At 40.8% G+C, this 13,301-nt stretch overlaps 1 protein-coding gene across 1 annotated transcript; it reads left to right on the plus strand.

Moving 5' to 3' along the window:
- The first annotated feature begins 2,273 nt into the window (after positions 1-2,273).
- LOC128510145 (epidermal differentiation-specific protein-like) lies at positions 2,274-3,484 on the plus strand. Its single transcript, XM_053482193.1, has one exon. The coding sequence runs from the start codon at positions 2,302-2,304 to the stop codon at positions 3,304-3,306; it is 1,005 nt and encodes a 334-aa protein (XP_053338168.1). The 5' UTR covers positions 2,274-2,301; the 3' UTR covers positions 3,307-3,484.
- Positions 3,485-13,301: the final 9,817 nt, after the last annotated feature.

A 13,301-nucleotide genomic window follows, 5' to 3' on the forward strand; every position in this document is an offset into this window, starting at 1 on the left:
GATCCCTGTTGTCTACAGTAACAAGGACAGAAAGAGGGTCCCCTAGGACCCTCAATCTCACTAGGGGACCTTGCCTTTTAATGGACAGATCTTCTGTAAGTGACCTGCTTGGCCACAATAAAGGCAGCTCTTTCACTGCATCAATGCTGGTGTTCGTCTGTAGAGACGCGAGTGCGATCCACCTGCAATGGGTTCAGGGGCATGTTGAGTCGATGAGAAGGAACTGTCTTCTTAAATGTGTGCCCCCTCCCACATTGTCTAAGATGTTTGTCAATGCGGGCGGCAAGATAATTAATTATTGTAACCCACAAGAGGTAATTCACAAGACACTAGCAAGACCTGCCTTATATTCTGGAGGTCTTGCTGGTGTGAACCTAGCATAGTACCTTGGCTTTCTAATACTGTTCTCAGCCTATTTAAGTCTGTTGGGTCCATAATGGCCAGATTATTCTGACAGGTCGCTGCTAAAACGAGGAGCCTAAAAGCTAAAGAATAAGGCCCAAGCGAGGTGCTGTCCGAAGAGAGAGGCTGTAGACACTTCCACACTTTTTCCCCAGCCCCATTTGGTTTAGGGCCAAAGGGCCCCAAGAGCTTTGTGTGGACTTTATCTCTAGCTTGCATGTGTATTGTGTGTATTTGTAGACCACATTAACTTTTCGTTTAATTATCCTAAATTCATGTCATTTTAGTTGGTGATTTTGTCAAACAAGTAGATTTTAAAATCTATATAGGAATAAAACAATTAAATAATAGTAATGTTTTTTGTATGTTTTTTGTTTTTTTTTCCCATAATTTAGTCTGGCGATAATTAATATTAATAGGATCTTGAGCTTGCTCTGCATTATAAAAGCAAGGCGCGGAATTCCGCCCTTTAAAAGAACTGTGTAAGCTCCAGCGGCCTGCTTTGCGTGCTCCGTTCTGCCACTCCGCCCACCACCACCTTTCGCCAGCTGCATGCCTGCATACCAGCTGGGCATTGCCCCCGGATCTGCACGTGCACATTCCATCCTTCCCCTTTCGTTTCATCCTCCCTTCTTTAACCCTTTTTTTACCTAAATAAAAAACCCTTTTCCTGTAAGACCTCGCTCCGTGTCCATGCTTCATGGTGGTGCCTGTGCAGATATGGTCAAACCCGTTACACTGGTGGAGAATGCAGGCACAGGGGCACCTGGCACAGACCTTGGGTTGAGTTCCGAACAAGGCTGCGGTCTTACTCGGCAGTGCCAGCGGCAAGTGTGAGCTCGGAGTCGAGGGAGGGGCAATGTCATGACGTGCGTCTGTGATGGGCTTGTGCCCAAATCTATTATCGTTCCTCGCTTACTCCGTAGGCTCCCTAGATAGGTTTCCATAGGCTCACTCGTGTAGGTGCTCCATGGTGCACATTACAGTGTTTAAACGGTTTTTCTTGTGGGGACCAGCAAAATGTCAAAAAGTAAACATGTCAAATAAAAAACAGGGGTAGCTCAGTGGATAAGGCATTGGACTACGGTTCGTAAGATCCCAGGTTCAAACCCCACAACCACCAAGTTGCCACTGTTGGGCCCTTGAGCAAGGCCCTTAACCCTCAACTGCTCAGATGTATAATGAGATTAAACAAATGTAAGTCGCTCTGGATAAGAGCGTCTGCCAAATGTCCAAATGTAATGTAAATGTAAACCGAAATCTTTAGATTTGTTGCCACAACCTAAACACATTTTTAACCCCAACTAAACTTAATTTTGTGTAAATATGTATAATTTTCTTACTTAAAGTTCTACTCAATATCAAGTATCAATATCAAGTTTCAATATTAGGTTTTTCCATTGACATTAAGAATGAAAAGTTTAACAATGTATTCATACATCAATAAAGTCACACTAAAAGTAGTATACAGTATATCAAGCCGAATAAAAAAAGTCAAAAGGTTGTTCTGATCACATTTTTTTTATTTTACAAAATGTAAATAAAAGTAACAATTTCGAAAATTCTATGTCACTTTTTCATAATTTTATTGCATTTTTATTGAAGTTACTAGAAAGTGGATTTCTTTATAATAAATTTAGCAATTTTTGCAATTAAAGAGCAGGTGATGGACTTTTGTCCAAAATGTCATCTCTGGACTTTACTGCGCTAATTACACGCTATAGAAAAATATTTCAGTTCCTTCCTAAACATACCACATTCATAACACACCATATGAATAGTACAAGCCCATCCTTTAACTCCACCCCATAATTAGAAAGTATATCTAGATAAACCTGATTCTCACTACCTCACTAACTGCACTACCTGTCTCTGAGCCACCTGCAACCTCCTTCAATCATGAACAAGATCATCGTCTATGAACATGCTAACTTCCGTGGCAACAGCAGAGAGTTCACCTCTGATGTCCGTAATTTAGTTGAGCAGAACTTTAATGACTGCATCTCCTCGCTGAAGGTCATCGGGAATCCATGGGTGGCGTACACAGATAAAAATTTCAGTGGTGAACCAACCGTCTACGAGGAAGGAGAATATAGTAGCTTGCGCTACAATGATGCTATTTCTTCACTTGAGCTGGTGACAGACGACCTGGATAATCCTCAGATTACACTGTATGAACAAAGTAACCACCAAGGCCGGAGCCTCGTTCTCAACTGTGAGACCAGCTTGCTTTATGGCACTTTTAATGATAAAGCATCCTCTCACAAGGTGCAAAGGGGAGCCTGGGTTCTGTATCAGCATAAGAACAAGGGAGGATCTTGCATGGTAGCCAGAGCTGGTCGTGATCTGGCTAACTACGGTTGGTTCAATGACCGTGTGACCCACATCCGTCCTCTTAAAGCGGGCAGACCCACCATTAAAGCTGAAGTTGAATGGGACAAGAAGAAAGAACATGTGAAAACAGTTAACCTTGACTCTATCACTGGTGTGAATTATGGATCAGAGAAACAAACTGTGACCACTGAGATGACTCGAGAGTATTCAGGATCCGTCACTGAGAGCTTCAACTTTAGCAATTCCACACAGATTAGTGTGGGAACCAAATTTGAAATTGCACTATTTGGTGCAGAAACAGAGAACACCATAAATATCAGTAACACCTTTACCGTGGAGAAGGGTCACAGCGAAATTAAAACCACAACTAACAGTGTTAAAGTCTCTTTGCCAGCCAGCATTCCTCCTCACACCAAGCTCACGGTGAACATGGTGAGGAAGCAGGTGTCTGTTACGGTTCCAGTCAAGCTGACCGTCACCAAAGGCTTTACCTCCAAGGTTGAGTATGGAGAGTACAGGTGTGAGGATGGGAATTCTATTTTCACTGAATTCAAGGAGGAGAAGATCTAGTACAGCTATGTGAGGAACAAAACACATATAAAAATGAATAGACAGCTTTTAAATCATCAGAAATGAGAAACTAAAGTTGCTGTGGTATTAGACTAACCTTAGATAGCCACTGTCCATGTTACAACAGGACAGTCTTTTAATCTCATGCAAGTTTAACTTTGCAATTTTTTTTTTATTAACCTTCTTCATACAGTACATGCACGTACATTTATAATGATAATGTATTAAAATTTGTCTTGTAAGTATGTCTTAATTTTATGAACAGAAGTAATGAACAGAAAATTTTATAAGTAGCCTAAAGGTTAAATAAGTGTGCATTGAAATGGAATTTAGTCATAATTTTTATGTTGCATGCTTTACTTAAATATAATTTAACTTATGTTTTACCATATTTACATTGAAGTTGCATTTACTTACTTTAATGAAAAGTGTTTAATGCTTATTCCTTGTATTTCCCTGTCTGTGTGATTATGATATATAATCAAACATTAAAAGTAATTACATGGAGAGATGGTGAATATAGCGGTGGAAGGATGCTGAGGTTGGAACTGCCAGGCAGGAGGTCTAGAGGAAGACCAAAGAGGAGATTTATGGATGCAGTGAGAGAGGACATGAAGTTAGTTGGTGTGAGAGAATATTAAAATATAGTGTGTGTTTGTCTCATTCATGGAAAAGCTTGTAGGTTAATATACCTGATCAGTGGTATAATTTTGAGTATGTCTCTTAATACATATTTATTTATTATTTTTCAATAATACATTTAAATTACATTTAAAATGTGATTTAAATAAAAGCCAATGACATTAAACCTAGTAGTCTAATGTTACCAGTTGCTGTCTGCCTCCCCCTGGTGATGAGCTGACTGTACACCTTACACAATAGTAAATAAATATCAATTATGACATGTTGCTAATCAACCATAACATTATGACCACCTATTCTGCCACCAAAACAGTGATGCACTGTGTGTTCTGACACCTCTCTACTGTAACCAGCATTAACCTCTTCTTTATTTTGAGCTACAGTAGCTCTTTCATTGGGTTGGACTACATAGTCAGTGACGACTGCAGCCTGGGAACATTGCACCTTTTTACAGTAGCTGCAGTTTCAATATCGTATTACAATGGTGGCTTCAAATGGGTAGGATATGATGTATTAAAAGCAGAAAAATGGGCAAGCGGGAAAAATGGGAATAACTTGCAAATGTCTTTGTTTTTGTTAAGTGATAGATTTTTTACATTCTACAATAATATTTGGGATTTCAAAAGTATTAAATAACACATATGGAATTATTTAACAACAGCAACAGTCAAACGTTATTTTAAGACACAAAGGTCAGCTGTTCTGGAACAGTCCTTGCAAGAACAGTATTGTCAAGTGCATTTGCAAAACCCATCAAGCACCAAGATGATCTCATTAAGACCTTCCCAGGAAAGCAAGACCAAAACTTAACTGTCCTGCAGAGACGAAATTTATTTAGAGTCACCAGCCTCAGAAATCACCAATTAACAAACAGCACCTCAGACTACTGCAAGACGACTGAGTCAGAGCAGCTCAACTTTGGTAAAATGTTTCTGGTCTGGTCTACATCAGACATGTTTCTTCCCTAAATATTGTAAGGATTTTTTGAATTTTGGTAGACCCCCTTTTGTCTACTCAGTGCTCAGCCTGTATTCTGCTTGTCCCGTGTGGTACCAGGGAACCCCTCAATGATCACAAGTCAGTCGTCAGTGAGATGTTCAAAGTTTATTGTGGGAGATAGGAGTCTATACTGTATACACACACACAAGGAACCAAAGGTGGGTGCAGGAGTGTTTACATCTGGTCTGGAATGTTTATGGATCGCTATCTCGCTTAAGGCGAGCATGATGTTGGGTTCCATGTGGGTTTCGTGTAACCAGTGTAAAAGAGCCTCTAAATTGAGAAGGGGCGCAAACTCCAGTCCAGTTAGCAGGAAGGAAAATGTAAACAGCCTTATCACAAACCCAATTCCAATCTGAATAGTGATTAATGGTCCCATGTGGGCCAGGGTGAATTAATGAGCAATTACCTTCAGGACAAGAACCATCTGTAGAACAGGGAAAATAAGCTTCACTACACATATCTAGATGCGTGTTTCCAAGAAATACAGAACCATTACCTATGAAGTAGTAAGGATATTTAAAATTGGGCAAGGTGAAGACCTGGAAAGCAGTGACGAGAGCTCTTTTCCTCGTGCTGAAGCGGAGGAGGCTAATATCTAAAGCAATAAGTGAATAGTCACAAGAGTTTGAGAAACTACAGTATGATCGTAGTGCATCAATCTGCACCACCAGTCAGACCCTGTTTGCTTCAAAAATAAGCTATGTGTTAGGTTAGTGTTAATATACCGAGTACCATTTCGACAGAAGGAACTAATACAAACTCGTGCAGCTACGGAGAGAGCCGATTTGTTACCAGGTCGGGGTCTCAGTGAAGTCTGTCCTACAGCGGAAGGGAAATGTTGGCATGCATAACAAGACTCATTGGTATATTGCTTAGCGGTCCAATTAGCAAATCGCCGAAAAACATTATCATGTGGATGAGGTTGCACTATTTACAACAATCCCTCGTTCAAGATTAGGAGGACAAAAAGAAACTTCATTCTAAGGCAGGAGAGGTTTCCCTCTACTCCAAGCACTGTTCTACAAACTGTACACGATGGAGTGTGATCAAAAGAATACACAGAAATATAACAGGTTGAGTGCAAACTCGTGTGTGTGAAAAATCTTGTTTGCAACCCAAGACGATCCCTCTGTGTCACGTCACTCCCTCTGTGTCACGTCACAGGTTGGACATCACTGCAGCATGTCTTTAGTTTAGGAAACAAAAATCACAGAGAAAGATAATAATGCACACGCATTTATTCATCTTTTGATCTCACGCCGACAGGACATCTCTTCGGCCTAGTAGCATGGATCCACTGTGGAAAAAGATCAGTTAGGACCGCAGTACGTGTTATTGCGATCCATCATATTTACAATCTCCCAGTTTTCTGGGGGTCAAAAATTTTACCAGAACAGTATCTCCCACATTAAAAGGATGTGTGGGTTTTGTTGAGGGTATTGGAGTCACATCAGCAATTTGTTCATAATGTTTAGTTAGAGTATCTATTAGAGCAGCAGAATATTCAGCAATATGTACATCAAGATCAGTTGGCATGGGAAAGGGTCTGCCAAATATAATTTCATGTGGGGACATGTGCACGTCTTTTCTTGGTGTCATTCTCATTTCAGCTAGAACAGCAGGTAACAGATCAACCCAGGTTTTACTCCCCATGGTTTGCATTGCTTTAGTCAATTTTTCTTTTAGTGTCCTATTTGTTCTTTCTGCTATACCTGATGACTGTGAAAGATAAAGAATGTGAAAATACCAGGACAGTGAAAAATATTTACACAAATTCTGTGTTATCTGCGATGTAAAAGGTGTTCCTTTATCAGAGTCAATAGCATAAAGCACGCCATAATGAGGTATTATTTCTTAGACTCGGGTCACCACCTTTGCATTCTCTCGAGCACATGGGAAAGCTTCCACCCACCTAGAAGACTTGTCGACCAAAACAAGAAGATATTTAAATGTTCCAAATGTAGGCATATGCGTAAAATCAATTTGCCACTCTGCAAACGGGGCAGTAGGTAACAGAAAACTTTCGTGTTTACCTAAACCCTTTGTCACGTTATTCTAAGCACATACCAAACATCTACTGTAGATATTAATAAATCAATTGTTCCAAGCATGTTGGCTATGCCAAAAACTTTTTTCATATCTTCCTTAACCCCCCGAGTTCCACGGTGTTACACATCGCGCATGAGGAACGGAAGACAATGAGATGGCAGGCACAAACGACCATTGGCACAATACCATAAACCATCAGATGCAACATAGGCAACCTGAGCTTGCCAAAAAGAGGAATCATTCAGCGTGGCTGAAGCCTGCAAAGACAATAAATCTACATCGGGAATCAAAGAGCTAGCAAAAAAAGATGTATTGATCAAATCAGAACCAGAGTCAGGAAAGAAAATATGTTTTTGGGCAGCTTTTTTAGCAATACAATTAGCTAGCGAATTTCCTCACACTTCCATAGAGTCACCAGAGGAATGAGCTTTAGTTTTTACAATAGCGAGAGTACTAGGTGGATGGCATGTGTCCATCAAATCCTAAACAAGAAAAGAATAGGAAATTGGCTTACCCTCAGCAGAACGAAAACTCCTGGATTGCCAGATGTGGCCAAAGTCATGAGCGATACCAAAAGCGTAACGAGAATCAGTGTATATAGTGACATCTTTTCCTTCAGAAAGAACACATGCACGAGTTAGAGCAAAAAGTTCAGCTGCCTCAGCAGATGAGTGTGAGGGTTTACCACTAGAGGGCACTGTTTTGTGTTTGTAGTTTTTGTTTGTAGACTCAGTTGTCCAGAAGGCACCTCGGTCAGGTGACGCGGATGCTCACCTGAACCGAGGAAGCTCATTAGATACGTTATAAATAGCTGGTTGTTCTAGGAAACTGGGTTGAGCATTAATGTGAGTTCTGTTAAGTGGGTCTTTGTTCTGTTTTAGTTTGTTTAATTATAGTTGGCCTTTTGGTTTCTGGAGCTTTAAGTTAAATTTTTATTTGTCTTAATTTAGTATGTCCCTTTGTCTGTGTCTCCTAGCAGGATTAGCCTCTAGGAGAATTAGCCTTTTGTGTTTACCCTTCCTTGGATGTTTAGTTTTAAATCTGTTAAAATACTAACTAGTGCACTACTAGCCTGCTTAGATCCGAGTCTGTCTAGTCTCCTTGTCTGTTTAGATCTTCGTCTGTTTAGGTACTAACCTGTTTAGCCACTAACCTTTAGTTCTTAGTCTGTTTCATACCAAGTCTGTTTGCCCCTTGAGTCTCTGGATACTAGCCTGTTTAGCTACTACCTTGCTTAGCAGCTAATGTGCATAACAGCTAGTAGGCCTAGCCAAGCCTGTCTTGTGTGTTTAGCCCCTTGCAGGTATAGTCCCTTGTGTTTAGTCCGCTAGTCTGTTTAGTGTGTCTTGTCTCGTCCGGTTCGTATCACATGTCTGTACTATACATTAGGTTGTGTAATACCTTGTCTGTGTATTAGTGGATTATTGGTTTTGTTTATACTATGCTTAAAAGTAAAGCCAACTTCCTTTGTTCATGTTTGTTTGGTTTTGTTATTAAAAAGATTTGTTGTTGCACCTCATCCCCCTCTATGCCTCAACACCATGCCCACAGTCCACCACCTAGCAGTATGTGACCATAAGAAAGGGAGAGAATAAGCTTCAATGGTTATATCTGGCAGCGCACACACAGCATAACCACAGAGATATTTCCCATCATACGGTTTTGAACAGGAACCATCTACAGAGTGTCACCAATTGTTAGTGGGGTAGAAGACAGATCAGGATGTATGTTAGTGGAGTAAATAATCTCTGAACAGCAGTTATGATCTGTATCTACTAGCGTGTCGCCCTGTGCATTGATCAGGCATGCCAGAGCATATCCAAGGGTGTAAAAGGAAGAGGTGGATTTTATCTTTGTTTTGCAAGTAACTTGGAGGATAATCTCATACCCAGACCATCTCTGAGCAGTCATGTGTTTGATGATTGTGTAGTACTTGTTTAACCTGATATGGAAAATACTAAATTAAAGAATGAGAGAGAACAGAGGCAGTTAGTTCATTTTTTTTTTAATTTCATAGCCTCATTAGAATTACCCCAAAGAAAGTCATATTTCTTTTTCAAAAAGATCTGAGGAATGTTTACTGTTCACTGCTATTTATAAACTGCAGGTGCGTCTCATCAGACGACGTCACCTGACCGAGGTTATATAAGCCAAAATTTGGCATGTTTGATACACACATGCTTCATGTAGCTTTTAAAAGGAAATTAAAAGCGGCTCTTCTGGACATTGTAAAGGTCTTCAGATGCAGTACAAGAAGTTCAAAAAGAATAAATCACCTAGGCTGCAACACTTTATGTAAATTTTTGTTTTTAAATAAAAATCAATAGATTCTTCTCTCCTTCAAACATAAAAGTAGTTGCCCAAGTAATTGTATTTCCCATACCATATTTCTTTAAAAATATTTCACATATTTTTACATTTACAGTACACTATTCAATACAATATATCCTCTCACTTACTCTTTCTCTGTACCCTTATTCTGTACAGGTTCACAGAATGCCTGTGACTGGGGGCACTAGGCACATCACACACACTCACTACAGGCAATTTGTAAACATTAGTTAACCTAATTTGCATGTCATTGGACTGTGGGAGAAAACTGGAGTACCCAAATGAAACCCATTAAGCTTGTGGAGAACATGCAAACTCCACACACACCGACCTGGCACTCAAACCCTTGACCCTGGCATCCACTGTGGTATACACTATTTAAATTAAGGGCATGTCTGTTAGTAACAATATGATACAAAATATAATATAATATCATAATACAACAATAACGCATGGTGTAATTCCTACGTCCCAGTCTACAGATCAGATTGACAGTAATGTAAAAGGTGAGGTGAGTGTGGGCTTTATGAATGTTATAACTGCAGCACTCCAACAGATGTCCCTGTTCAATAATTTGCTAAACACATCAACACTTAACTAGACACAAAGAGGGAGAGGAGTCATGCTTCTTGAGCCTTCATCAGCACATCACTAACAACTCCTGAAACAAACAATATGTGAAACACTTTTATCTACCCCTGAACCAAAGTTACAAGTCCTGATTCAAGTGATGGTTAAGTAACTTGTTACAGTACTTGCTGCTGATCTTTTGTTTCAAACAACAGTTTTGGTAGTGTACAGGTCATAGCAGATACACTTCAGGAGAGACAGAAAATATTTTATTGGCAAATGAAACAATAATATGAATCAAGGTATGATGACACAATGGCAATAAAGAACATTTTGGATTCGTTTTTTAAAGTAATGCTTCAAAAATCAAAAAATAGTTAAAAAAAATAAAATAGTTTTTTTTACTTATTTTTCTCCCTCTTGTAGGCTTTCAGGAAGGGAATCCGGACTGTGTGCTGTCTCAGTCATCGTGTTCTGCTCGCTGTTGCTATCCCTCTGTGTACTTTTACTGTTTCTTTTACTCTCCCTTCTTGTGATGGAGTTATTTGTGATGGGATTCAATCAGACCTTAAAGATTCTCAACTTTAATCATGGCTTTACATCACATACACACACACACACACAAAAAAAAAAAAAAAAAAATTAGGAAGCTATTGGATGACAGCGTTGCAGCCAAAAATAAGTAAAGGTCGTTGTTGAAAAAGCCTAGCAGAAAAGCATCCGGGAGCTGGAGTTTGTATTGCTCGTGCAAACAATGTCAAAAGATAAAATTGCAGATTTAATGCCGTTGATTAGAAAGATGTTTTCCTTTAAATCTTCCCCAGTATGAAGTTTGTTTCAGTACCCCAAAAAGGAGAAGTCTGGTGGTGGCAGATGCAGATCCGGTGACTGTGGTGGCCTTGAATAGCCCTTTAAAATTATACTGTTGCAAAAGAAGGATTAAATTTCTGCCATGCCATATTTCTTCCTTAATTCACTCTGACATCGCTTAAACAAATTGGTAACCCACTAAATTCACACTATGAACAGTAACTGAGTGAAGGGACGTAATGGCTGTCTGGTGCGTACCTTATCAGTCCGAGTCAGGGGCATCCAGGCAATGTTTCTTTTTGATTGATTAATTCCAGCAAGAGTAATTACAGAATACTCAGGGACTCTTTCAAATAAATCACCTTGTATTTTGATGCACTGTGTCATTTGCTTTATGACAAACTTTTTCACTGTTGTATTCTGATACAGATGTCGAACTCTGCCTGTGGTCTCACATCTGGATTTAAAACAAGGAGAAAGTGACATTCACCGATCTTATAACTAATACCCACTTGCACACTATAATACACACTTTTACTAAGAATTTTTCCATTTTTCTACAACGGCTCTCCATCTCGACCTCTGAAGAGATTACCACTAAAACAGAAAGCAACAGTAATCACTCACACTTAACACCAAAAAAAAAAATCTTTAACTCATCTCTAAACCATTAGAGTGTGTTATTCAGCACCACTTGTTCAGTGTATTAGACAATATTTATTAGAGAATAATAATCATGGAGAAACAAATTATCACAAAGATAAAAACACTTTTTAAACATCTAAATGTTTAAATGGGTGTTACTGTTACTTTAAAACACATTTAATGCTTAGGCAACACATTCAGTTTCTACTGTCTCAGCAAATCATGTGTTACTGTATGTAACGGGTTTGAACCTAAGTGCACGGACGACACCATGAAACACAGTCTTCCTGGGAAAAGGGTGATTTATTTAGAAAAATAGGGGAAGGAAAAAAGGTTAAAGGAGGGAGGATGGAAAGAAAAGGGAAGGAAAGCTTGTGATGCATGTGCTCGTCTGGTTGGCAGTGCCCTGCTGGCATGCGGGCGGAGGCTGGTGAGCGGTGGTGGTGGCGGCCACAGGCAGGAGTTTCTCCTGGCCGTCCGTCGGCTGGGCGGCTTTCTCGGCTGGTATCGGGGGCCCTAACGCAGTCCTCTCAGCGGCCTTTTCCACTTCGGCGGCAGGGATGCGAAGCCGGGCTCTACGCGGAAGTGAAGGTGCCGCGGGAGCTCGTGCAGCTCGTTCACGCGCTGTCCTCTCACGGAGATCAAAATCCCCCTCTTTAAAGTCTCTGGGGCGAGTCACATTGCCACGCTTGGTTGCCACTGTCCTTTAATACAATCTACCGCGTAGTAAAGTCCAGTTTCCCAACAGTCAGACAGACAGACCGGCAGACCCCGAGCTACACTCCCCGCTGTGTTTTATAGAGCAGGGAGAAGCCCGGGATCATAAGCGGCGATAGCTCACCAGCCGTGCTTAATTCCGCGGCCCTGCTCCTTCTGGCACCAGTAGAAGGGGTGGGTGCCTACCTAGTGGGAGTGAGCGAGGAGCAATATTAATTTGGGCTCAAGCCGATCACAGTAGTAGATGTAGATCGCGTGTAGTAAAGACAAAATGAAGATAATTTTTTTTATTTTTAAATAGTAATAAATGAAGTTAGGGAAGAAGTTTTATTATTTTCTTAAATAACTTACATCAGTAACTGTGTAAATGTCAGTTACAACATTAATTCAACATTAGATCCCTTGCGCCTAAAGCACTTATTGGTAATGAAATGATCTCAGATTATTGCCTTGACGCACTCTGCCTCACCGAAACCTGGCTTAAACCAAATGAATATATTGGTCTGAATGAGTCTACTCTATCAGGATATTTCTATAACCATGAGCCCCATCTAACTGGTCGCAGTGGTGGTGTCGCCACTATCTACAGTGATTTACTCACTGTTTTTCAGAAAATAAGGCCCAGGTTTAACTCATTTGAAGTGCTCATCCTTAATGTTGCACTCAGTAAAATACATAATAAACCCGCGCTATATTTTACCCTGGCCACCATGTACAGACCCCCAGGGCCATATGTCGATTTTCTTAAAGAATTTGGACATTTGCAATCAAACCTATTGGTTAACTCTGACAAAGTGGGCCTCCGAGTGGCGCAGTGGTAAAGCGCTCGCCCTATCATCCGGAGATCGCTGGTTCGAACCCCGGGTGATGCTGTTTTCCTCTCACAGCCGGAGGCACAGAGAGAGCTAATTGGCCGAGCTCTCTCAGGGGGGAGGGATGAGAGGTACTTGTGCTCCCACATTAGTCACGGCGCTACAGCCAATCAGGGGCGTCTGTGAGCTCGCGCACACGGAAGGAGCGGCTAGCGCTTTCCTCCGAGTGTGTTACTCCGCCCCTAACGGTGCGTGAAGAAGCAGTTCGAAAAGATGCGGTCGGCTCGCGTCACGTGGTTCGGAGGAAACACGGGATAGCTTTCGTCCTCCCGACTGAGTGGTTGTAGTAGCCTTGATGTGTGTGGGAGCCCCCTAGTGACGGGGAGTAATAGGCCACGACTAGATTGGGGAGAAAAT

The sequence above is a fragment of the Clarias gariepinus genome, chromosome 22 (genome assembly GCF_024256425.1).
Source record: "Clarias gariepinus isolate MV-2021 ecotype Netherlands chromosome 22, CGAR_prim_01v2, whole genome shotgun sequence".
In the NCBI taxonomy this organism is placed as follows: domain Eukaryota; kingdom Metazoa; phylum Chordata; class Actinopteri; order Siluriformes; family Clariidae; genus Clarias; species Clarias gariepinus.